Source organism: Rhineura floridana, chromosome 7, assembly GCF_030035675.1.
Source record: "Rhineura floridana isolate rRhiFlo1 chromosome 7, rRhiFlo1.hap2, whole genome shotgun sequence".
NCBI lineage: Eukaryota > Metazoa > Chordata > Lepidosauria > Squamata > Rhineuridae > Rhineura > Rhineura floridana.
Window position 1 is genome coordinate 59,443,640 of NC_084486.1, and position 27,086 is coordinate 59,470,725.

General features: G+C 41.6%; 1 protein-coding gene and 1 pseudogene across 2 annotated transcripts in view; both read right to left on the reverse strand.

The window, feature by feature from the left end:
- DOCK1 (dedicator of cytokinesis 1) overlaps positions 1-27,086 on the reverse strand; it is a 702,192-nt gene that overhangs the window by 185,596 nt on the left and 489,510 nt on the right. For both annotated transcript variants that reach the window (XM_061635676.1, XM_061635677.1), the window contains exons 30-31: positions 12,229-12,307; positions 3,482-3,582 (exon numbers count right to left, since the gene is read on the reverse strand). In XM_061635676.1, coding sequence (XP_061491660.1) covers positions 3,482-3,582; positions 12,229-12,307 — 180 coding nt within the window. The remainder of the gene's footprint in view (positions 1-3,481; positions 3,583-12,228; positions 12,308-27,086) is intronic.
- On the reverse strand, positions 23,022-25,083 carry LOC133388600 (N-lysine methyltransferase SETD6-like; annotated as a pseudogene).

Consider the following 27,086-nt stretch of genomic DNA (forward strand, 5'->3'; position numbering starts at 1 on the left):
ATCAAGGCACTCTTTTTCTTCCTCTTTTAGCTCTTTTGATGATTATACACTATGAAGAAACATTAACCTCCCATGCAGGATTTTTGTTTCAAGATTACAAACTAAACAAAACCCTGCCTGGGAGATGTACAAGAGGAATATGGAACAATACTTACCTGTGGCTATTCTGCACTAGGCAGGGAGTCAGACTAGATGATCTAGATGACATTTGTACTTCATACCATTATCCTATTGTCCATTGATACGTTAACTAAGGGAATATGCTATTTAAGTACTATTGTCCCCTTGATCATAATTGCTCAAGGAGATCTTGAGATGAAGAATGAAACTGAGGAAGCATCCAAATGAGAAAATATTGTAATAATAGGTGACTTCAACTACCCTCACGTAGATTGGTTACATATGTGTTCCAGTCACGTCAAAGAAGTAAAATGTCTAGATACCCTAATTGACTGTGCCCTAGAACAGTCGGCTGTAGAACCAAACAGAGGGGTAGTGACTGCGGATTTAATCTTGTGGTGTCCAGGACCTTGTGTGAGATGTAAGTGCTGGCAAACCAATTGGGAGCATTGACCATACATGTAAATGGCCAATTGCCAAGAAAATCCAACAGAGTCACATTTGACTTCAGAAGAAGAAACTTCTCAAAAATGAGGGGACTGGTAAAAAGGAAGTTGAAAGGCAAAGGCCAGAAAGTAAAATCACTCCAAAATGCTTGGGAGTTGTGTAAAAATACATTATTAGATGCACAATTGGAGTATATACCACAGATCATGAAAGGAATCATCAGACCAAGAGGGTGCCAGCATGGTTAACAAGCAGAGTCAAAGACTCTTTAGAGGCAAGAAGGCTTAAAAAAACCACTGAATCCTTGTCCAAATGAGAAGAAAAAGGAACACAAATCTTGGCAAAAGAAATGCAAGCAGACAACAGGGAATGCTAAAAAAGAATTTGAGACCATTACTAAAAACATATAGACCAACAAAAAACCCCCCCTTTAAATACATTAATAGCAGAAGACCACCTAGGGCAGGGGTCACCAACCCATTGCCTGTGGGACCATGGTACCTGCAAAGACCTGCAGCGTTGCCCCTAGCAGGTAGCCCAGAATCTGAGCTTTTCTTAAAAAAAAAAAAGTAAGTCTCTAGCCCTCCTAGAAAGAAAGTTAAGAAGCAAAGTGCGCAGGTACCCTTCCAAGTGAAGTCTGTGAAATGAGCCAGCCTGGCTGCTCCTGTCTATCAGTATTATTAGCCAATGAGTGAATGAAGAGCTGTAGAAAGTGGAGTCCCCCAAGTATCAGGGGACCGGTGCTTTTTATCTTATTCATAAACAACTTAGAATTAGGAGTGAACAGTGAGGTGGCCAAGTTTGCTAATGTTCAAGGTCATTCAAACAAAAAGAGATTGTGAACAGCTCCAAAAGGACCTCTCCAGAATGATCAAGGGGATGGAGCAACTCCACTATGAGGAAAGACTGCAGCATTTGGGGCTTTTTAGTCTAGAGAAAAAGTGAGTAATAAGTGACATGACAGAAATGTATAAAATTATGCATAGCATGGAAAAAGTGGATAGATAAGTTTCCCCCCCCTCTCCCATAACAGTAGAATTTGTGGATATCCAATGAATCTGAATGTTGGAGGAAGAAAAAAGTATTTCTTCACACAGCGCTTAGTTAAACTGTGGAATCTGCTCCCGCAAGAGGCAGTGATGGCCACCAACTTGGATGGCTTTAAAAGAAGATTAGACAAATTCATGGAGGATAAGGCTATCAATGGTTACTAGCCATGATGACTATGCTCTCATTCCACTGTTGGAGGCAGTATGCTTCTGAATGCCAGTTGCTAGGAGGAATGGCAGTTGCTACAGGAGGGGAGAATGGTCTTGTGCTTAGATCCTGCTTGTGAGTGTCCCATAGACATCTGGGTGACCACTGTGACAACAAAATTCTGGACTAAATGGGCCACTGGCCTGATCCAGCAGGCTCTTCTTATGTTGATACAGCTAATCCTAATTCCGGTTGGTCCTAACTCTGGACAGCCATGAGCCATATTTGGGATGGTGTGGATGCAATGCTGCTAACTGCGTAACTATGGTTAATCAGGAGCATAGTACATGGGATCACTAGGCTTAATTGTTGTTAACCATTACATATTGGTAAAAACTGTATACAGAATGGAACGGCTGGGGCAGGGACTAGCATGCAATTTCCTTAGTATTATCACAATTTGAGTACTAGATTGTATTGTTTTTGTGTACTCCATGTAGGAGGCAAAACTTTTGTTTCATTCTGAAATGATATTCACATCAATTAAAAGAGGGCTGGGAAACTTTCGTCCCTCCAGATGTTACTGTGCTACAACTCCCATCATCCCTGACCATTGGCCATGCTGGCTGGAACTGATGGTAGTACAGCAAAGTCTGGAGGTCCAAAGGTTTTCCACAGCAAAAATATGCAACATTTTGTCTCTCTTAGTAGAGTGAAAAATTGGGTTCGATTCAAAGCTTATGCGAGCAGAGTTCCATTCACGGAAAAAACACATGTGGTGACTACTAACAGAAAGGAGGGAGATGATTTTTGCAGGTTCCAACTTTGCCATGTAGCCCCTTGGAAATCTATTCCAGAAGTTTGGAGAACACTCTGCAACAGTGTGGAAGATGGCACAGAGGAAGAATCAGCGCAAACTGTTTCCCCACCTTCAATAAAGGGAGGCCCTCCCCTGGATCAAAGGCCCTAATTTTCATGGAATGACTCCTTCTTTGGATCCAATCCATTGTACTCTAGTGCTCAGCCTTTCTCTCACAGAGAGAGAGAGAGAGAGAGAGAGAAAGAGAGAGAGAGGAGGGGGGAGAGTCCTAAGAAAATAATTAAAGCTTGTTTATAAGGAGATTTGGGATCATAGCCAAGATGATTAAAACAACTGAAAAATCAAGTGTCAAACCTTCATTCTTCTAAATGGCACAGCATGTTGCTTTTGACATGTTTTATTTGCTATGAAATTTAGAATAAAATGAATAAATTCCTTGTCCAAAGGTAAGAAAGGTAATCTGTTTTAACCAAGAGAATGTAAAAGTTTGTGGCAACAAAACATTATTTAGGGATATCACACTGAATTTCACAGCACTTATGAAGATTAATTACAAGACCTGTAGGAATTAGGGAATAAAGCACACTCATCAAATGAGATTAGAACAAGCAAAAAATTAAAGTGGTTTTAAAAACAGTTTTCTAATATGTTAATTCTGAAATGCCTTGACCTCATGAATAGGCTGTAAGATAAACATTTGTTTTATCCAGTAATTTTGGATCTTGACTTCAGTTTAAAGAATATGATAAATACTTGATTCATGGTTTCAAGACTAACCTTTCATCATACTATGATTGCTTCTCAATGCATCTTGAATTTCCTAAGCAGTTAAAGCAACATTATGTTAATAAACCCTTATGTTCCTGTTCATGATTTTGTACTTGGAATACAACTTACTTGTTAAGTATTTTGAATCTTTTAGCACTTGAAAAGTTCTCCAGCTGTAGTGACTCTTGGGTAAGAAAGGCAACAGCAAGATGGAAATAGTTGTTCCAAAGCTGGAGGTCACAAAGATCACAAGAATAATCAGTATTACATGAATCAAATATCTTAACATAGTATTAATAGTAAGAAGACATCAAGCCAAGTTTATTCTGGATAGAATCTTTGCATTTTGCCACATTGTGCACAGTTTTGATTAAACAAGCCTGTCCATCTGCACAAATATTGAATTTTACTGTGAATTTCTGTTTGCAGATGAGAATGGAGGACATTCTTGCATAACAAAGACTCCTCCTGCTGGACTTGACAGGCAGGGTCTTCAGAGCCTTTCACCGCCTCTTCAGGGGAAGAAGTTGTCCCACCCTCCAGACTGAGCTGACAGAGCAAAGACAACTTCTCGGTCCCTTAACCAGCACACCCTAGTGGCCCACTGCCAAAAAAACTGACTACTATGAACTACTGAGAATAGAAAAAGCAGGAACACACACAGCACAAGAAAAGCAAACGAAAGAACAAGGTATAGCACACAAAAACTCTAAGCATTGTGTGAGAATGTGAGGCACCAGCAGAAGCCCTAAAACCCCAGACCCCAACTCCAGACGGTACCTGCAGAAGAGAGATATCCTCTATCTCAGCCTGCAAACAGAAATTCATGGTAAGAAAATTTTCTGCTTTTTGCCAGGTAAGGATGGAGGACATTCCTGCATAGGGATATAGCAGAGCAGTATATACACTCCCTGAGTGGGCTTCCTCTGCAATACCCTAATGTGGCAACACCTGCTGAAGTACCTTCTTACCAAGCACTGCATCTGCTGATGAAAATGAATCTATTTTATATTTGATGTAAATGATGCCCAGGTGGCAGCCCTACAGATATCCAAAATACGGAAGCTACCCTTGCATGCCACTGAGGCTGCTGCCCCCCACATAGAGTGTGCCATGATACCCGAGGGAGGCTCCTTACCCAAAGCCCCATAGGCTTGGCCACTCTTAACCACAGAGAAATTGAACAAGTTGAAACCTTCTTTCCCTTTGGGGCCCTGAAAAACAAACAGCCTTCAAATGCCTAAACTCCAAACTCTGGTCAAGGTAAAAATGCAAGGCTCTCCTAACATCCAGTGAATGCCACCTATGCTCTTGAGCACACAAAGGAGCAGGATAAAAAAAGGGTAGGACCAGTTCAGTTTATTATTATATGGTCATAGTCCCAATAAAATGAGATAAAATACATAATCAGTAAAACACACACATGTAATACAAAAAAAACACACATAAAATTAGGATTGCATTTGGTAAGAAATAGTATCTTATGAATCCTTTGAGCAGAGAAGACGAACTTGGCCACTGTTGTCTGTCGTTAATTTATTTGTATCAGCCAAAAAATACTTCACATGCCATTCCAAAGTCCTACCAGGGTGATCAGAGTGTCTTCCTGATACTGCTGCTCCGATGGAGCCTGCACCAGAATGTCATCCAGATAGGGATAAATGCAAATCCCCCTTATGCACAAATGTGCCACTACAGTTACCAGCAGGTGTGATGTCATCCAGGGTCTTAGGGGATCTTAGATCCCTTACTTTTTTAGGAGCAGGTACCTATGTCTCCAGCATCCTACAAGCCAATCAGCATGAAAGGGGAGTGCATTAGTCATTGAGAAGAGTCATCTAACATGCTTCCTTGTCCTTTCCTCTGATTGGAGCCAATCAAGAGTGAAAGGAGATGACACAGCCACTGAGAAGACTTTTTCAGTAGCTAACACTTGCCCCTTTCATGCTTATTAGCTCCTAGGAATGTCTGCTGTTGTGGGAGAAGGTATTAACAAGGATCTCAAAAAAAGGGATGTGTTTGGCTATGACTATCATGAAGGGACTCTGCACTTCTGAATTTGCCATTACACTACTGGCTACCAGTACCTTGGTGATGACCCTTAGCACCAATGAGAATAGTGCATGTTGTAGTAATAGTATAAATAAAACTGGAGGAACCAAAGGTGAGCTGGCTGGCTGGGAAAATGAAGATACACCTTGGAGAGGTCTACTGAGGGTATCTAGTCTCCTTTTCTTATTGCCATGATAATGGACTTTCCCTTTCCAAAACCCGTGGTCACAAATAACAGATGAAAACAGAAAGGATAAAGCTTACATACAGATGGGATGGGGTGAGGGAGGGATAGATTGAAAAAAAAATTCACAGGGACCATGAAACAACACTAACAAGGGGAGAGGAGAACCAAAAGGTAGAACACAAAAAGCACAAACCAAAGAGAAAAGGCTAAGAAATACGAGGAAATGACCAGAAAGGAAAGACCTAACCGTCACAGACAGCAGGCCAGGGAAATCTGGAGGGTAGGATGACTGCTCTCTCTGGAGAGAAGGTGTAAGGTTCTGAAGACCCTACCTATCAAGTCCAGTAGGAGGAGTAATCCATATGTAGGAATATCCTCCATCCGTATCTGGCAAATTACTATGTCAGAAGTAGGCTGAGGGACAGAAATATGTGGAGAACTCTTCTTTATAGTTCTACCGATTATGAAAATGGTAAACAACAACAAAAACATTCAAAACTGAAGCCACAGAACTTAAGTTTTGGAGAAGTATGGCAATGCAATTTCTGAACATACTGTGTCAAATAAATTAATAAATTATTCTGCTTGATTAAAAAAAGACAGTTATAATCAAATTAATTAGATCCCTTCAAATCTCAGTAGGTTACCAACTACTGACCCTGTTTGCACACAAACCTAAACCATGTTTTGGTAATGTTGTTATGAGATTTTGGTGGTGTTTTATATAAAACTTAATTTTATTGTTTGACATGTGGCTTGTAAAGCTCTTGTGGAAGAATTGAAAAGTAGCATATAAAGGCATTAAATAAATCTTGACATACAAAGGCAGGAAGGAGCCTAAGCAAAGCTGTTGAAGATGACACAACAAAGGAGTTGCTGCCCTCCTTTACTGTACCATCTTCACTGGCTTCCGGGTTGTTTCAAAGTTCTATTCAAAGTGTTACTTATTATACAGCCACAAGAGTGGCTGTATACTATAAACATGCTTTTTTTTGCATTCTGCAATGTTAAATTGAAAATATCCCCCATGTCATTCTGATGCTTCCCATAAGCTCATTTCAAAACAAAACCTTACAAAACTTATAGTCGTGAACTCAGAACATGTGCTTAATAACCCTCTAAATTTTCATGGCGATACACAAAGCAGTCAGAGAGCATCGAGAGTTCAAAGTGTAAAAAGAGAGAGAGAAAAAAAAACAGACCCTTTTTGGACTTTTTTCCCTGAGAGTTCTCATAATCTGCTGAAATTAATTAAAAATCACCCGTGTTCATAGAGTACCTGTAATCCTATTACTGACCTTGCCCCATACTCTGAACTTCATCTTCTGCAGTTTAAAAGTTTAAAAAAATGCCTGGCTGATTTTTAATTAATTTAAGAAATTTAGTATTGAACTCAATGATAAGCCAGGCATGCTCAGTAAGAACCGACAGTGTTCTAAAAGCCAGACTCACAGGTGCTGAGCTTGCCTAATCAGGGGGCCACACCCATTATTTCACTTTAGATATTAATGGCTTCCCCCAAAGAATCTTGGGAAGTGTAGTTTGTGAAGGGTGCTGAGAGGAGACTCTTATTCCCCTGACAGAGCTCCAGTGCCCAGAGTGGTTTAACAGTCAGCTCTCTGATTGAAGCTCTGTGAGGGAAACAGGGTATCTCCTAGGAACTCTCGGCACCCTTCCCAGGATTCTTTGGGAGAAGCCATGACTGTCTAAAGTGAAATAAAGGCCTAATGTGGATGTGGCCAGGGACAGCTTTGGTTTAAATTTGGGTGGGAGGTTACAGGTGCCTGCTGTAGAACAAAAAGGTGGGAGGAACCCTGAAAAAGAATGATACTGTTCACAAAGTTTTCCTTTTGGAAAGGAAAGGGGCTGCCCAGTGCCCACCCATCCAATCTCCTCCCCTCCCCTCCCCTCCCCCTCCTCCCTCCCCCTCCCATTATGGCCCTCCACCTCCCCTCCCTGTCCCTCCCCCAGGTCAGTTTCACCTATTCTAAGCATGATTGCACAGGATTAAATCCCACTGAACTCAGAAAGCATGCAAATGATCAAACCTGCCCTCCCTTCCTCCTCCCTCCTATGCCTTCCCTTTTGCCCCTTCCATCCCCCTTCCTCCACCCTTTCTCCCTCCCCTTTCAATCCCTTCCTTCCCCCCTTCTCTTCCCCTCTCCCCCTTCCTCCTTCCCTCTACTGCCCCCTCCCCCTCCCCCATGGTCAATTTTATCTATCCTAGCCATGATTGCATGGGAGTAATAATAATAATAATACAATTTTATTTATCAGACGCCCATCTGTCCGACCGAATGGACACTCTGGGCAACGTACAATATAAAATACAATCTCAACATATACATAATCATCATAATATTAATATCATAACATCTCATCTAACAGACCATCCTACGCTAATAAAGTATAAAATCTAGCCCACCCCAGAGATCCCATAGGCCTGCCTGAAGAGCCAGGTCTTCAAGGCTCAGCGAAAAGTCAACAGGGAGGGGGCATGCCGAAGGTCAAAGGGAAGCAAGTTCCAGAGGGTGGGGGCCACGATCAAAAAAGCCCTCTCCCTGGTCCGCACCAACCTAGCTGTCTTCGTCGGTGGGACCGAGAGAAGGTCCTGTGAGGCTGATCTTGTTTGGCGGCATATTTGGTGATACTGGAGGCGTTCCTTCAGATAAACTGGGCCGGAACCGTATAGGGTTTTAAAGGTTAAAACCAACACCTTGAATTGGGCCCGGTATACAACCGGCAACCAGTGTAATTCAATCAACACTGGGGTGATATGATCGCGGCGGCGGATCTGCTTTATTAAGCGCGCCGCCGCATTTTGTACCAGCTGGAGTTTCCGGACCGTCTTCAAGGGTAACCCCACGTAGAGCGCATTACAGTAGTCTAATCGAGAGGAGATCAGGGCATGTATCACTCGCGGGAGCAGATGTATAGGAAGATAGGGTCGCAGTCTCTGTACCAGATGAAGGTGGTACCAGGCTGCCCGGCTCACTGCAGAAACCTGAGCCTCCATAGACAGCTGGGAGTCCAAGATGACCCCGAGACTGCGGACCTGGTCCTTCAGGGGCAAACTCACCCCATTAAGTATCAGGTCAAAATCACCCAACCTTCTCTTGTCCCCCACCAGTAACACCTCGGTCTTATCGGGGTTCAGCTTCAGCCTGTTCTCTCCCATCCATCCACTTACGGACTCCAGGCACTTGGACAAGGTATCCACAGCCAACTCTGGTGAGGATTTAAATGAGAGATAGAGCTGCGTGTCATCCGCATATTGATGGCACTGCAGCCCAAAACTCCTGATGATAGCTCCCAGCGGTTTCATATAAATGTTAAATAGCATGGGGGAGAGGATAGAACCCTGTGGCACACCACAGTTGAGGGGCCAAGGGTCTGAAACCTCATCCCCCAACACTACCCGTTGATATCTACCAGAGAGATAGGAACGGAACCACTGTAAAACAGTGCCTCCTATTCCCAATCCCTCCAGGCGATTCAACAAGATACCGTGGTCGACGGTATTGAAAGCCGCTGAGAGGTCCAGGAGGATGAGGAAGGTATGTTCTCCCCTATCCAACGCCCTCCTCATATCATCCACCAGAGCGACCAGGGCTGTTTCAGTTCCGTGTCCAGTCCTGAAGCCCGACTGGAAAGGATCTAAATAATCTGCTTCCTCCAAGTGTGTCTGTAGCTGCTTTACCACCACACGCTCAATCACCTTGCCCAAGAATGGTAAATTGGAGACTGGGCGAAAGTTGTTTAAATCTTGGGGATCCAAGGAGGGCTTTTTCAAAATAGGTTTTATCACAGCCTCCTTGAGGGCTAATGGCATTGTACCCTCCTCCAAGGATGCATTTACCACTGCCTGGATCCCTTTGCCCAGACTCTCTTTACAGCTCATGACGAGCCATGAAGGGCAAGGATCAAGCAAGCAAGTGGTTGGTTTCACAGTAGAGAGCACCTTGTCCACTTCATCAGAGAGAAGAGGCTGAAACCGATCCCAACAGACCGGATTGCAACAGGCCGCCTCTGGACCACTACTTGTAACCACGACGCACGGAATCCTGCCCTTTAGGCGCTCGATTTTATCGGCAAAGTGTTTAACAAATATGTCACAGGAGGCTTTTGATTGTTCCATAGGTTCCTGCGCAACTGGACTGACCAGGCTTCGGACCACCTGGAACAACCTCCTGGGACAACACTCTGCCGACGCAATAGAGGCAGCAAAGAATTGCCTCTTTGCTGCCTTTGTTGCCTGCTGGTAGGCCGCTATTGCTGCTCTAACCAGTGTCCGATCGCCTTCAGCGCAGGATTTCCGCCATCGGCATTCTAGTCGACTCACTTTCTGTCTCAGACTGCGTAACCGTGGTGTGTACCAGGGTGCAGTCTGAGTTCTATTCAGGAGGAGAGGACGTTTCGGTGCCACCCGGTCTATTGCCCTAGTGATCTCCCTATTCCACTTCATCACCAGGGTTTCGACCGGGTGGCCTTCAGTTAGCTCCAAATCACCCAGCGCATTCAGGAATCCAGTGGGCTCCATCATGCAAATTATCAGACCTGCCTTTCCCCTCACCTCTCCCTTCCTTCTCCCTTCTACCTACCCCCCTCCCCTCTTCCTTTTTCCTCCTCCCCTGCCCACTCCAGGCCTCCATCCCCATGGTCAGTTTTACCTATCCTAACCATGATTGCATGGAAGTAAATCCCACTGAACCCAATAAACATGCAAATGATCAAACCTGCCCTCTCCCCCCTTCTGCCTGCTTCCATCCCCCTCCTCCTCTCCCCATCCCCTGTGGTCAGTTTCACCTATCCTAAGCACGACTGCATGGGAGTAAATCCCACTGAACTCAATAAACATGCAAATGATTAAACGTGCCCTCCTCCTCCCTCTCCTGCCTGCTCCCATCCCCTGTGGTCAGTTTCACCTATCCTAAGCATGATTGCAGGGGAGTAAATCCCACTGAACTAAAGAAGCATGCAAATGGTCAATCCATTCTTAACAAACTTGCATAGGACCCCATTTCTTACCTCCTGGATTAAAAGGCAGAGAAATTCATTAATAGGAAAAAAAACGCCCTTGCAGTTTAAGAACATACCTATAGCCCACAGATATTTCTATCACACTTTATAAAGCAGGGACAGCTACAGTGAATGCACCAGATTGCTTCAGATTGCAATACCTAAAAGACTGCTTCCTACCACAGGAACCCACCTGCTCTCTGAGTTATCAGGAGAGACCCACTTGCTGGAATCCTATACCTCAGGAAAGGGCAATCCAGATGTTGCTGGACTCCAATTCACATCAGTCCCAACCAAGATGGGCAATCATTAGGAATGATAGGGGTTGTAGTTCAACAACTTCTGGAAGGCCACAAGTCCTCCATCCTTCTAATACCTAGCTTCTTAGGAGTACATCCCAGTGCACGTCACAGGATTTCTAAGCAGATATATGCAGGATTATTATTATTTCCATTTACAGACCGCTTACTATCTAAAAGATCTCAAAGCGGTTTACAATAGAATACACAAGGTACAATAAAAACATATCAAATTAATTTACAAAGCAAATTACATAAACAATATCCATATACATAAACATGAATGAAACCTTAATCTTTAAACAACTAGTTTAAATAGTCTCAGACCTTCAAGGAAAATACGGCTGTGTTACCAATACAAAGTGAGGACTAAAGGGAGTCACAAAAAGCTTGTGCTATGAATCCCATCTGGTGGAAATGCATGACAGAACCTCCTAAATTAGAGTCTGATAACATTGGAAGGATTTATATCCTGATTGGCAGAATATAAATAAATAAATAAAAAGTTGCAATTCCCAAACTTCGGCACAACCTGCACTGGCAGGATCTGTTTGGCTTTCCCCCAATGATGTTTTGTACCAAGCTGAATATCGTTCTGTACCAGCAAGCCTTTGGCTTAACTGATTTTTAATTATTTGTCTGGACCTCTCAGTTTTCTCACTCACAGCTAGTGTGCATGCATGCTTGACACTAGTTGTGTGTATGTATGTGTGTGTGTGTGTATAATTTTGACTTGTTTTGGATTTTAATTGTTTCTGAACTGCCTTGGGTTCCTCATGTTGAGGCACAAAGGCGGGATATAAATCATTTTAATAAATATAATAAAATGTTCTCCAACATTTCAGAAATACAGTGTTGACTAGCACAAAAGAATGAGCTACGAAGTGTTACAACTCAGAGTGAGAACTCAAATGACTTTTTTTATGATCATGACAAAATGTGTGGAAAAGACCTGACATACCCATCAATGTGGATGTCATGTCAAATATCTCTTTCTTAGAAGGGACAAGTAAAAAGATGTAAAAAGTCTTTTGACATTCATTTGGGAAAGACAAGCGGTCCACACTGTATTAAACCTAAAACTCTGGATTTGTCTGCTTAGCTCCTAGCCATATTCTTGACCAGTCCATCAGTAAAACAACATGGGCCATTAAAATTCAGAATATGCCATTTTTCCTACTATGGAGGGTCAGCTTGGTGCCATTTTTATTCCAGAGAGTTCACTTGGCACAATACTAAGTAGTTAAGAAGAACACAGAAATATAAATGTTACATATTTGGATTTGAAACACACACACACCATTATACATTTGTCTTACCTGTAGCTCAAAGTTGGTTTGATCAAGAAATTTTTTGTTTAGCATATCTGCATACTGATTAATTGCTCGCAGGAAGACTCTGAAATATCAAGAGAAAATTACATAATTACACACTTAAAACTCTGGCACCTTTGTAAGTTTAGCATTCCAATTAGATATAAATTTGAGACTGTCTGGAAAGTAGAATCTGCTGCACTCATTTGAAAAGCAGTGAAACCTCACCACTGTTAAATATGCCAAATTATATGCAGATGCTCTCAAAATTAATCAAGGAAATTAGCATATTTAGAATAAGAGAAACAGAAGCAACTCTTTGGAAAAATATTAGTTTCTCTTTAATAATACTATGAGATCATCAAAAGATCATTAACAATTTCATTTACTGATAAGCAAAAATTAATTGCTTTATAAAGCCACATGTACTAATATTATTGGTTTAGAATTGAACTATATACTTAAGTAGAAGCAACAGCTGGTGAACAATGGATTGAATTTGTACTTATGTATTAGTATATTAAAAAGGAGGGAAACACAGATTACACTGGGTATAAATAGAACAATTCCTGAACAGGTATTATATACAAAACTCTATATTCTTGGCAAGAGTAAGCCAAACTTCAATGCCCAGATCTTTGCTTTTCAGGCATGTGTTTCAGCTGCAAATTGTTTAATGGTGTTATTAGCATTTATTACCATATTATTATTACCATATTAGTTAGCCCTGGTAAACTAATATGTCCTTTGAATAGACTGTAGACACTGTAGGTTTATGTCATTATCCAAGAAAGCATTGTGATAATAAAGGGCAGAGTTTTTAAATGACCTCTCTCTTTTTGTACAATAGTAATCTGTAGAAAAAGGGACTCACTTTAGGACACAGATAATAAACTTAATCACCTCTAGTACATTTCAGTATCAAGCAATAAAAAGAATCTAGAAACAGAGGACATATAGCATTTTGACAGGTCCTTTAGAGAAGAGTCAAGGATCTTTAGGTCAGTTAAGGATAAACCGACAACACAATTTGAACTTCCCTATCTGCTCCTTTTTGCTCTGGATTCTTCCTTATTATGGACAAACATTTCTTCTCCTCAGCTACTTCAGTCACTTTACTACTCTAGACGGGACTCAGTATTCTATATTTACTCATATGCATATTTATTGCCCACATGTTACTGGTAAAACAAAAGATATGTAATTTTTTTTAAAAAAATCTCACTCCTCTAATCTATTTTTGAAAAGTGCATAATTGCACATATACCCAATCCTGTTTGACAATCAGAAAATTTATGAACAGAAAAACAACACAATTATGTCTTATATTTACTGAGTCAGAGTATTGACCCATCAAGTCCAGGTTTTTGTATTCTAATTAGCTATAAGAAAAACGGAGGTGACTTAGCCTGCAATTATTTTAGGAATAGCTTGTGAGGAAGAAGTACACTGTATTGGGGCCCCGATATTTCCACCAAAATATATTCACCTCCAGTGATACTTCACCTCCTGGCAATCTATTGCATTGACAAGAACTGCTGCATCTGTACATATATTCCCAATACCGACAGTTATTTTGAATCCACAGTATTGACTTAAGATGTGTTTATTTAACAGATGTTAACGAGCCTTGCAGAGTTCCTGACCTCACAAGGTATTTTACAAATTATAAATAGTTCAAAATCCATAATAACGTAACAGACAATTATTAAATAATATTTAAACATTAAAGTAGCATTAAAACATAGCCGGAGCTAAAAACATTTCAAAGTGAAAAGCATCATAATCATTAAATGACATTTACACATTAAAATAAGGTTAAAAGATCACAGCAGTTAAAAAACCTTTTCAAACAGATTTTAAACAGGGAAATAAACAGTGTTCTTTATTAATAAAAACAGCATTAAACAATGGCCATATCTTTCTGAAAAAGAGCAATATCAAGTGGCAGCACAGATCAAATGGCATCATAATGAGTACATTACTTAGAATATGTTTTTTCAGTACCATCTTCTTACTTTTTCATTCATAAAATTGTTTCAATTATCCTAAGCCCAGCCTACCTCACAAGGTTGTTAAAAAGACCCCACCCCTGCAGAAAATATAAAAAATCATACACTTCATATAATAGTTTATTGTCAAAACATTGTTCATTGCAGAACTTTTTTTAAAAAAATCAGTATTAGTTTCTTGACAATTAACAGCAATGACACCTAAGGAAGTCCTGCCTAATTGCTTAAAAAATAGGACTGTAGTGGAGAGAGATTAACAACACAATCCTATGTGTCTGCTCAAAGTTCCATTGATTTATAGCACAATCCTAATCATGTCTACTCAAAAGTAAGTCCCATTGAATTCAATGGGGTGATGACACTACAAATAAAAACTCACACAAAAAGCCAGGAAAGCAGACCTCCCCCCCCACACTCCATGCTTTGACTACTACATTACACTCCTGATTTTTTTACAACAATGCAAAGTGTTCAGTTTGCATTTGTTAGTTTCTTTTGTGAGGTTGTTTCTTTAACACCAACTCATATTGACTGTGTAGTAAAATCTGCAGAACATAACTATAGGGAGTACCTGATGATCAAAGGGAAATTACAGAGATAAACCAGAGGAGAAAACAGTAGCTTTTGATTAGCTGGTACCTAATTGTCAATCACAGGTCTGACTTCACTAATTGGCTAAAAATCTGAAGAGGCGGGGACTTTGAGCAGCAGGCTAGCTCATTTTGCAGAAATTGGGGGGGGGAGAATGGCGTATTTTGGTGTGTAGTTTTAGTTCTAGAGCAGGTAAAATGTTGCTTTTTGTAATGAAAACCGACCCCCTGCTGTTCCCAGGACTGCTAGAAACCTACCTTTTCTACCCGTCTATCAGCAGCCCTGAGGAATTCCGGTTATAGCTCCAACAATGGCAAGACTCAGTAAAGATAAGGAGCCAGATGAATTGAGTTCCTGTGCATGTTCAGCATCAAGGAGAAGACAATAGCAAATCCCTTTCCTACACCATTTAAATAATCTCTTGAAAACTGGTTGGCACCTGGATTGTTGGCTTTTAAATGGCAGGTTAAAACTTGGCTGTTTTCTCACAGCCTTAGAGAATAGTGCTGCTATTATATGAGATTGTTTTCAGTGATGTTTTCTATTGTACTTGGATCATTATTGCTGTGTTCTAAGAATGTTGTTACCCACCCAGAGATCTGTGAATGGGGGATGGGATATAAATAGCCTAAATAGATAAATTAATATGCTATTGCAAGCAACCTCAAGTCAAGATGGTGGAACTAGAGTGCTTCATTCTAAAAGGCAACACAGATATAAGTAAGCATGCCAGAAACCTAGAGCAATCCAAACTAGTTTCTTGCTTTGGAAGCTGGTGACATTTCCTCCTGTGTATTTCTTACCAAGTTCTACCTATCCCCATTTTAAGAGCCTAAAAAGCTTACACCACCTTTCCCAAGGAACAAGTTTTCCACAGCTAGATTCCCTCATAGTCTTCCCCCCGAGTCAGATTAGACAAGAAGGTGAAAGGATTGCTAGAAGTAGACAGAGAAATTGCAGAGATGCTGCAATTTACCTTTGAATTCACTGTAGAAGATGTTGGACATAACCCTTTCTTGAACTGCTTATTTGGGAAAAGGCATCTGAAGAACTAAAGTCAAATAGAGGTAACAAAATATCAAGTTCTAGGCCTAATTGACACATTAAACATTAGCAAGTCATTGGGTCCAGATGGCATACACCAGAGAGTTCTTTAGTACTCAAATTTGAAATTGTTAATACTTTGACAAATGTTTATAACTTGTAACCATAATTGGCTTCTTTACAAGAAGCCAATTTATAGAAAAGGATTTGTGATGGCAAAGAATAAACATTACAAATTTAGCCAACATTTGTTCAAGGCATATTGATAAAAAGTGTTATTACACAGCCACAAGAGTGGCTGTATACTATAGCCAGCGTGGATTTTTCACATTCCGCACTGTTAAATTGAAAATATCCCCATGCCATTCTGATGCTTCCCATAAGCTCATTTCAAAACAAAACCTTACAAAACGTATAGTCCTGAACTCAGAAACACTTGCTTAACAACCCTCTCAATTTTCATGGCAATACACAAAACAGTCAGAGAGAACAGAGAGTTCAAAGTCTAAAAAGAGTGGAAAAAACCAGAGCCCTTTTGGACTTTTCCCCCTGAGAGTTCTCATAATCTGTTGAAATTCATTAAAAATCACCCATGTTCACAGAGTACCTGTAATCCTAATGCTGACCTTGCCCCATACCCTGACCTTCATCTTCTGCAGTTTAGAAGTTAAAAAAATGTCTAGCTGATTTTTAATTAATTTAAGAAATGTTGACTGGAAGCCAATGATAAGGGCGGGCATGCTTAGTAAGGACCAACTGTCAGTGTTCTAAAAGCCTCACAGCTGCTGGGCTTGGCTAATCAGGGGGCCACACCCACACCAGATTTTGATTTCACATGAGACAGTCATGGCTTTCCTCAGAGAATAATGGGAAGTGTAGTTTGTGAAGGGTGCTGAGAGGAGACTGCCCTTCCACTGACAGAGCTCCAGTGGCCAGACTGGTTTAACAGTCAGCCACTCTGATTGAAGGTCTGTGAGGGGAACAGGGTGTCTCCTAGCAACTCTCAGCACCCTTCACTAACTACACTTCCCAGGATTCTTTGAGAGAAGACATGACTGTCCAAAGTGAAATAAAGGCCTGGTGTGGATGTGGCCAGGACAGCTTTGGTTTAAGTTTGGGTGGGAGGCTACATGTGCCTGCTGTAGAATAAAAAGGTGAGGGAAACACTGAAAAGCAATGATACTGTCCACAATGTTTTCCTTTTGGAAACGATTTTCCCCTTTGCCCAGTGCCCACCCACCCAATCTCCTCCCCTCCCACTTCCCCTCCCCCGGGTCAATGTTGGACTAGGACCTGGGAGACCAGGGTTAGAATCCCCACACAGTCATGAAGCTCACTGGGTGACCTTGGGCCAGTCACTGCCTCTCAGCCTCAGAGGAAGGCAATGGTAAAACCACCTCTGAATACCATTTACCATGAAAACCCTATTCAAAAGGTCACCATAAGTTCAGTCGACTTGAAGGCAATCCATTTCCATTTTCAAACATGATTGCACAGAAATAAATCCCATTGAACTCAATAAGTATGCAAATGATCAAACTAGGCTTGCCAGGCCCAGCCTCCAAGAGGTCTTCTATATCTTTAAAAGTTGTGCAGGGGGAAGGGAGAATTTCACCTTATGGTTTTCCCCATTACAGTGTTGCGAGAAAACCTGTACTTGGTGAAACTTTCTCTTCTCTTAAAGATACAGAATCATTCTCAGGCCCTGAGCCTGGCAACCCTAGATCAAACCCACCCTCCCTTCTCCCTCCTATACCCTCCCTCTTGCCCCTTCCTTCCCCCTTCCTTTGCCCCTCCCTCCCCATTCCCTTCTTCCCCTTCCTCCTCCTCCCCCTCCCCTTCCTCCTCCCCATGGTCAGTTTTACCTATCTTAAGCGTGATTGCACAGAAATAAATACCATTGAACTCTATAAGCATGCTTATCAAATCTGCAGATGATACAAAATTGGGGGGCATAGCTAATACCATGGAAGACAGAAAAAAATTCAAAGGGACCTTGATAGGCTGGAGCATTGGGCTGAAAACAACAGAATGAAATTCAACAGGGATAAATGCAAAGTTCTACACCTAGGAAAAAGAAACCAAATGCACAGTTATAAGATGGGGGATACTTGGCTCAGCAGTACGACATGTGAGAAGGATCTTGGAATTGTCATTGATCACAAGCTGAATATGAGCCAACAGTGTGATGTGGCTGCAAAAAGGCAAATGCTATATTAGGCTGCATTAACAGAAGTATAGTTTCCAAATCGCGTGAAGTACTAGTTCCCCTCTATTCAGATGGTTAGGCCTCATCTTGAATACTGCGTCCAGTTCTGGTCTCCACACTTCAAGAAGGATGCAGATAAATTGGAATGGGTTCAGAGGAGGGCAACAAAGATGATCAGGGGACTGGAACCAAAGCCCTATGAGGAGAGGCTGAAAGAACTGGGCATGTTTAGCCTGGAGAAGAGAAGACTGAGCAGAGGTATGATAGCACTCTTCAAGTACATGAAAGGTTGTCACATAGAGGAGGGCCGGGATCTCTTCTCAATCGTCCCAGAGTGCAGGACATGGAATAATGGGCTCAAGTTGCAGGAAGTCAGATTTCGACTTGACATCAGGAAAACCTTCCTAACAGAGCCATACGACAATGGAACCAATTACCTAGAGAGGTAGTGGGGTCTCCGACACTGGAGGCATTCAAGAGGCAGCTGGACAGCCATCTGTCAGGAATGCTTTGATTTGGATTCCTGCATTGAGCAGGGGGTTGGACTCGATGGCCTTGTAGGCCCCTTCCAACTCTACTATTCTATGATTCTATGAAAACCATAGTGTGGCAGTAGGAAGAGTGGAGGAAGGGTGAAATGGACAAAATTTCTAAAAGTTCCCTCATGCTTGCACGCTCTTGCTTAGCAATAGTTTGGCTTAGTGTTACATGAAAACTGAAAAGTAATGGTTACCACATCTCTTTCACCAAATAAAGCCAGGGTTATGCAGGATTATGTCTAAAAATAATGTTACTATAAGAAGTTCTATAGAGATTCTGCACAATACTGTGATTTTTTACAGTTTGGGTTTGCCTTTCAAACTGCAGTTTTATTATGATGTAAACCTAGTACTTACAAATAAGACTGACATGTTTATACATGGTCTGGCAGGCAAAATAGCAACAGAAGGAGATACATTAGGCTATAATTTATTATACTTAACTGGGTGACTCAATAATATGCTGTTCATCAGCAATTCTTTGATGTAAAACACCAAGAATCAGGATATTAAACATCTTGATAATATGTGGTCTGTTATGTGCAAGAGCATATAGGGTTGCTACTAGCACTACTGCAAAAAATACAATATATTTAAAATATTTATATCCCACTGTTACATTATTGGCTCCTTAGGTAGCTTAGAAGAGAATACCACATATGGTTGGTCCTGAACTCTAGGCCACTACATAACCTCATCAATTGGACAGATTGTGGCTGCAATGACCAGTGTGGGGAAAATGCTCTCGTGAATGTATTCACAGTCCATCATTCCTACCCTAACAAACCAGGCTTGTTATCGTGCATGAGACTTCACTCTGGTGCTGTGGGGGAATTTTATCAGGAGCTGCTGACAACTACCACTTGTGATGGTAGGGTAACTGCAGCTTCTCCAGGAAAAGCCTTCCAGATCTGGTCTGGTCCCACCCAGCCAAGGTGGCAACTGTTTTCTCCCAGGTGGGAAAAAGTGTAAAGGACTTGCTTTTCCATTCAAGCTATGCTTAAGCAACAATGTCTACTGGAGCTCTAGCATGTCTTGCATTTCTGAACTTACTCTTTGGTTCTGACTCCTGTCTGCCTTCTGTACTTAAAACTGGGTCCATACTTCTGTCCTGAGTTCTGCTTTGTCCTCTGATCCTAATTCTCTTTTGACTCCTGGCTTGTTCTCTGACCTTGGCACTTAGTTGTCCTTGAATCCTGATTGCTCTTTGATCCTCACTTCCAGTTCCCAGATCCTGTTCTCACTCCTGACCACTGCCTTCCCTTGACAAAAGGTCAGGTTTCCATTTCTTCATCCGTGATAAGGTAAAAAATTATTTGTGCCTCAGCAGCAACCCATTTTCCTTTAAAAATCTCTCTCTCTTGGACCAGTCACTGCCTCTCAGCCTCATGAAAACGCCAAGTCGGAATCGACTTGAAGGCAGTACATTACATTTACAATACTTTCCAATACTGAAAAGGTAACATTAATTACAATATCAGATAGGCAATTTCTCAGAAAAAATATTAGCCAAATAGATTTCAGTTTTTATCCTCTGATGCTATTGCTTTTGTTGTTCTTGATTAGGCACTAAAATTTAAACAAGAATCCATGCCCAGAACAGCAGATCTGTCATAATATATAAAACCCCAGGAGTAATGGTTAGAAATATAAAGTATAAAACAATGTTTTCTTGCCCTTTTCCAACAGCGTAATAGAAAACACTAATACAGCTGTAGAATCTGTTCTGCTTTGTTGGTCTGAGAGTACTTGTGCTGCTGACATTGCGGTAAATGGATTACTAATGTTAAGAAAGAGAAAAACCTTACTGGAGCTTTAGATATTCTTCCTTTTGAACCACACAATAGCTGTCACATTTTAAACAGAGATATAACATGTTTTCAGAGAGTGAAAAGGAGCCATTAAAGGGATCCTGGACAGTAATATACAGTAGTGCATTGGAAGCAGGTAGGAGGAAGAAACTCATAATTCATTACCACAAATATTTGCCTACAGTTTCTGTAACAAAACATAGTTGTGATAGTATATTGACTTATTGTACACAGCAAAGCAAAGGAGCCTGTTCCTTGCCACTGATATTTTGCTGAGATTTTATAGCTAAAAAAGACACAATCTGCTAAACTAAGCTGTTGTGCTAACTTATTTTATCAAGAGTTTTCTGCTCATGTTCCATTAAAATGGCTACAGAACCTCTTGGTGGGCTGTTCTAGTTAATTAACATCTCACATAATTTTACATTAAATTGCAACATGCACATTAATATGGGACCAAGCAGACCTTACAGATGTGTGCAATCCATACTAAATGGTCTTTCATCTTAAAAGTGGAAATAATCTAGCCTTTGTCTAAATTTGCAGATGCTTTTCAATTTTTTTGTGCAAAATCTATATAAAAGCACCACATTTTACTAGAATTGCAACTCATTAAGATGTATCTGTTGCCTTCTGTTGATTATCTGGGGTTGCATAGTGATTCCCCCTTCCTTCCCTTTTTTGCCATTATCCCTCAGTTAACTCTCAATTATACAGCCACAAGAGTGGCTGTATACTATAGTCAGCATGGATTTTTCACATTCTGCCATATTAAATTGAAAATACCACCCCCATGCCATTTTGCTGCTTCCCATAAGCTCATTTCAAAACAAAACCTTACAAATCTCTAAGTTTTCATGGCAATACACAAAACACTTAGAGAGAATTTGGAGTTCAAGGTGTAAAAAAGGAGAAAAAATCCAGATCTGCTGGACTTTTTTCTGTCAGTGGTCTCATAATTTGTTGAAGTTAATTAAAAAACAGCCATGTTCACAGGGTACCTGTTATCCCATTACCGACCTTGCCCCATACTCTGACCTGCACCTTCTACAGTTTAAAGTTTAAAAAACGCATGGCTGATTTTTAATTAATTTGAGAAATTTAACATTGGAGTCTATGATAGTGCAGGCATGTTCAGGCTGCTTTCACACTGCACTTTATTCTGTTATTCTGACAATGTGCAAGTTTACTGCTAATTCTCATGATCAATAATGCCAGAAATAATTTGTTTCCAAGCTTGGAAATCTGGAAAATTGGAGAAGTTTTTTGCTGGCTGCAGCCACTGACATGACAAGCATCCAAGCAGGCAGCGTGTTCCTGCCCTTTGAAAAATGGGCTGTCTTTAAGTCGATTCTGACTTATGGCGACCCTATGAATAGGGTTAAGTGCACACTTTTTTTTTTGCCTGATGAAAATTGTACCAGTATTCTGACATAGGCATGGGTAGCACCAGCTTTTCCCATATGCACCTCTGTGTCTATACAACTAAAAAAAAAATATCTCAGATGCCAGAGTGGTTTAACAGTCAGCCCCTCTTCTGGGGACTGTAGCTCTGTGAGGGGAATAGGATGTCTCCTAACAACTCCCACCACACTTCACAAACTTCATTTCCCAGGATTATTTGAGGGAAGCCATGACTGTTTAAGTGGTACAAATGTCTGGTGTGGATGTGGCCAGGGACAGCTTTGGTTTAAATTTGGGTGGGAGACTACATGTGCCTGCTGTAGGAAAAAAAGGCGGGGGAAACCGTGAAAAACAATGATACTGTTCACAATGGCTTCCTTTTGGAAAGAGGCTTTCCCTCTGCATAGTGCCCATACACCCAATTTCCTCCCCTGCCTCCCCCCACCTTCCTTCCTACCCCTATCCTTCCTCCCCTTCCCCCAGGTCAGTTTCACCTATCCTAAGCATGATTGTACAAGAGTAAATCCCACTGAACTCTACAAGCATGCAAATGATCAGACCTACATTTCCCCCCTCTCCCTTCCATATGCTCGAGGCACATGTTACCAAATTTTTCCAAGCTACACAGGAAGTGGATTGGACTGTGAAAGACCAACTCAAATTGTGTTTGCATTTTGACAAATTTGTGGGGCAGTACAATATCTCAGAGAGGAGGGCAGGTCTCCTGCTCCTCTGGTTCATTCATTACAGCTGCCCAATTTCCTTGCTTTTTAAAGTTTGATAGAAATATCTGTTGGCTATAGGTGCGTTCTTAAACCGCAAGGTTTTTGCCTATTAATGAATAGAATTTATTTAATTCATCTCATCATGTAGACGTTACATAATGTTACCATGTGTTCTCATCTACAAATGCACAGTAGTATATACATTCACCCAAACAACTTGTGTTGGTTGGGATCTTGAACCTAAGGTGCGCTATGGCAAAATCACACCTGCTTTCTGCTGAGGCCTAATTTAGGATATATGCATCCTTCAGATTCAGAATTGCTACCCGTTGATCTAATTGATATCAACAGAAACAGCATTTTATATAAAAACAGCTGCCTCTGTCATTACAGAAACTTTCAGCTGAGGATTCCAGGCCAACAGTGCTTACCCCCATCAGCTGCAGCTAGCTTGCCAGCTCAGGCTACTTGTGCAAAATCTTCTTCTGTCCATAACACACTTGCAGGGAAAATTGCTCACGGCAGCTTAGCTTTGAATAAGCCTGAGGGTCTCTGAGCTTTTCTTCCTCCTCTTTCAAGTCTAAGTTGTACGACTTCAGGGTTAGCAGGTGGCATCAAAGAGCAGCTTCTTCCAAGAGGCTTCAAGTATTGGTAGTGTAGCATTCAAGAGCATGAGGCACACAGCACCACCCTCACCCCTTTCTGCTTCTTGGATTTCTTGCTCCTTAAACCCCTTGAACTTATCAGCAGACATAGTTAGCACCTTCAATGCCATGGACAGCTCTTCTTTAGTCAAGACTCTCCCAGCCAATCACAAATGCCCCATCCTCGCCCACCGTCTCCATCTGGCAAAGGAAGTCACACTGCTCCAAGACCAGCTGACATTGTACTTCTGTCTTTGTAGCCTTTGCATAACATCAACATCTGGATGTCAGCAGCATCTTTTGTGTTGCCAGGATATGGTTCAGCAAAGCCATACATGTGGAGGAGCTGCCAGTTAGTCATCTGCCCATAAGTGTTGAAGTTCTCTTGGCCGTTACAGATGGACTGAGTTGCAACCATTTTCAAGACCTCCAGGAAATATTCCAAGTTGGCACTGCGGTTAGCCACATAATTCAAGATATCTGCTAGGGGCACCTGTGATGCCCCTGTAAATGTAATACTGTAAATATGGTAAGGGCAGGTTTATTAGAGTATATGTGGTAAGTAGACTGAGTGAGAGGGGGGAGTATATGGGTTGGAATGTTCATGATAACTGGCTGAGCGTCTGGGTGTCTGAAGGTATAAATGAGATGATGACAGTTGCGAGGGGGTTCGAGTGCCGAGGTGGGTTTTGGAGAGGGTGGTGGTTGGTTCTGGGTTTTGGAGGGGTAGATTGGATTTAGGTGGGTAGTGAGGTAGGTTACTTATGACTAAGAAATATAAAGAGTAACACATCTTATGAAACCACACACATGTTGACTGAACCTTTAAGTAATCTTGTTATTCCCTTTGTAAATAAATAGTTGTTTTACCAAAATGCCTGATTCTTGGCTGGGTTTCACAGACCAGAAGGGTGGGCAGGGCATATACCAAGGTTGGGAAACAGTATCAATGGTGGTAGCAGTGAAGAGATAGTGTAACATCAGCAGGTATCCAAAACAGCCCAGGGCTGTAATCTTTATAGGCACAAAGATACAGGGGGGTTGAGGCCTGTAAGTGCACCCAGACACAACGTAGCAATAGGCCAGGAGGAGACTAAGGCACAGTCTGAAGGCAATATTGTTTACAGAGAGTGTCAGGTGGTGGTGGCTAGCAGTGGGATCTTGAGAGATCTGTGCTAGGGCTGGTGAGAGAACCGTTTTGAGAGCAGGAGCCAGAGGTGGGACCGTGACAGGGTGGTGACCACGGGAGGGGTCCTGACAGCAGCATCACGGGAGGATTGGGCTCCTCCTCATCTTCCTCTTCCTCATCCAAAGACTCCTGGAAACTGTAGGTCATGACAAATGCAACCAGCTTCTTGTACAGCTCCAGAGTATGCACTTTAGGGTTGAAGATATCTGGATGGGCCTTCAAGAAGGGCAGGAGGATAGAGGAATACTTCATCTCGATACTGGCCAAGTCTAGTATCCCTGTTTCTTGCAGAAGCCTGATCTGTTCTTCATTACTCCAGAACATGGGGTGATCCATTCCACTGAAGTTGGGCCACAGGGACAAATAAGGGCCCCAATGGGAACTGCTGGCTGTGGATTCCTGAGGCAGATAAAGCAAGAGGGGAACCCAGCCAGACTGACTCACCAGGGAGGCTCTTTCCTTCTCCAGAAGGGAAGCAACGGAGCTTGTATGCTACAAAAGGAGTGCTGTTCTTGGGACAGTGAAAAGGACTTGCCCAGCCTCAATATCCTCTCTGGCTACCAGGCCATAATCAGCCACTGTGCCTTCTCTGCTCACACGGACCTTGGCACTCAGCTCCAGGCCCGTGTCGGTGCACCAGCCCAGGAAGGCCGAAAGGGGCGTCAAAGTCCCAACACTGCCCACCACCACCATCTGTTGTGCATGAGGAGAGGGGCAGAGAGGGACAGAGGGTGAGGCTTCACCCGGTGAGTTGGTCGTAGCACCCACAGCACTTCTTCCTTGAGCTTTAATTTCCTGCCAGGCAGATTTCTCTCTCTCTTCTGCCTCTGTTTCTCTGTCTGAATGCAAATCATGATTATGGCCAGAGTAGTAGCAGCAGCAGGAGGAGCAACAATGAACATATGGCCCCCCCTAATTTTTTGAGGTTACAGAGGGGGTTCTATACTTATAAAGGAAGCACTATTCTAATCCAATCTGTTGGTATGTATATTTATGTCTTGGCTAAGCCAAAAGATGAGATCCTAACCTTCTGTTTTATAGTCAGTGAACTACCAGTTATCATATTTCCCACTACATTTGTGTAAATCAATGTCAACACTATATTTTTGCTTTTTCCTGGACACTCCTCTCCCAAGACCAATGGAGGCTGGTCTGTGAAAGTGAATGAGGGACTGCCCCACCAACCTCAGTCTGCCCTAAGCCAGACTACCGGCCTGCCTTCTTACTTTCATTTATTTATTTGATTTATATCCCGCCCTTCCTCCCAGCAGGAGCCCAGGGTGGCAAACAGAAATGCTAAAAAGTTTCATCTAGTTCAAGAGATGGCACCGTCTAACAGCTTGCTCCTCCTTTGTCTAAGTGTTACCATTATAGCAGCAAATAGAATGAGGGCAGACTAGAATTAGTTAGCTCTGTCTGTCATTGGTTCTGGCTCCACCTACTGTAATGCCCTACCAGCCTCCATGGGTATCAGCCATCACTGCCTAAGACACAGAAGCACTGAATTTGCTTAGTTTTCACTTACTCTTCTCTCCTCCCCTCCCAGACCCCCTTCTTAGAGCCAAGCAATATACTGCATTTCCCAAGGATATATGGGATATTTCCTGCAAGAGATCGGTTTGTCTGATTATTTATGTAAAACGAATTAGTGTACGTATTCAAATTTAAATGACTTCCTAACATTCTAGATACAATCACCAGATCTGGCTGCTAAGAAAGCATGAAGATCACTAGCAGAAACAACTGTCTGGCTGTAAAACAAAAGCTACATTCAGCCTTCAGATAAACTTGTTTATGTTTAGTGTGACAAGGTTTGAAAATCAAGATGTTAACAAAATGTGTGTACATCAGCTTGATTTATGGTAAATTAACCTTGGCTACCTAACCTTGCCGAGTCTTGCCTCTTTGTCCTTCTAGCAATACCCATGTGCTGGTTATGTCTGACAAGATCTGAGTATGTACAGTATATGTGGACACAGAAGAAAATATGGTTTAAAAAAGTCTGAACTGTATTTGTTGTACTTGCTCTTTCCCCACCCCCAAAAATATATTATTCAGTAATTTTGTACATTTTCCAACATTAACTGATCTACTTTCTGTACAACAATAATTTATGAATTTTGCCCTTTGCATTTTAAATATAAATCATTGCTATGATAACCTCAAGACATTTGGAAGTTCTCATATCTAAGCAGTCATGTCAGTTTACAAAGAATGGAAAATACTAGGTACATATAGCTACTAATTTTAACAAAGAGCATATAGCGTTTCAAATAAAAAACAAAGACCAATTTATTGACAGAAACAGTTTCAAATATATCCCAGCCAAGGGCTGAGAACTAAAACAGTAGGGAGGGAAAACAATTCCTTTTCTCAAGATACATTAAGCCATATAATGTTTAAAACAAACAACTTCACAGCAATTTTTAGAAAATGAACTCTGTGGCCAGACAACTACATTTGCACTATGTTTTTAAATAAGTTGTCTTAGAGAAAGGGAACCTCTTTCTCTATTTGTATCTCTTAGAAATGGAACCTTAAGAGCAATTAAAACAAATATCTGTTTCTCAATGCCAGTGATATTTTGTTGCTATTTAATTATTACATATCAGCTATGGATAGCTGATTACTATGGATTACATATCAGCACCCATGAAGGAAGATACGTTATAGAAAGGACCGTGAAGGTTGCCAAA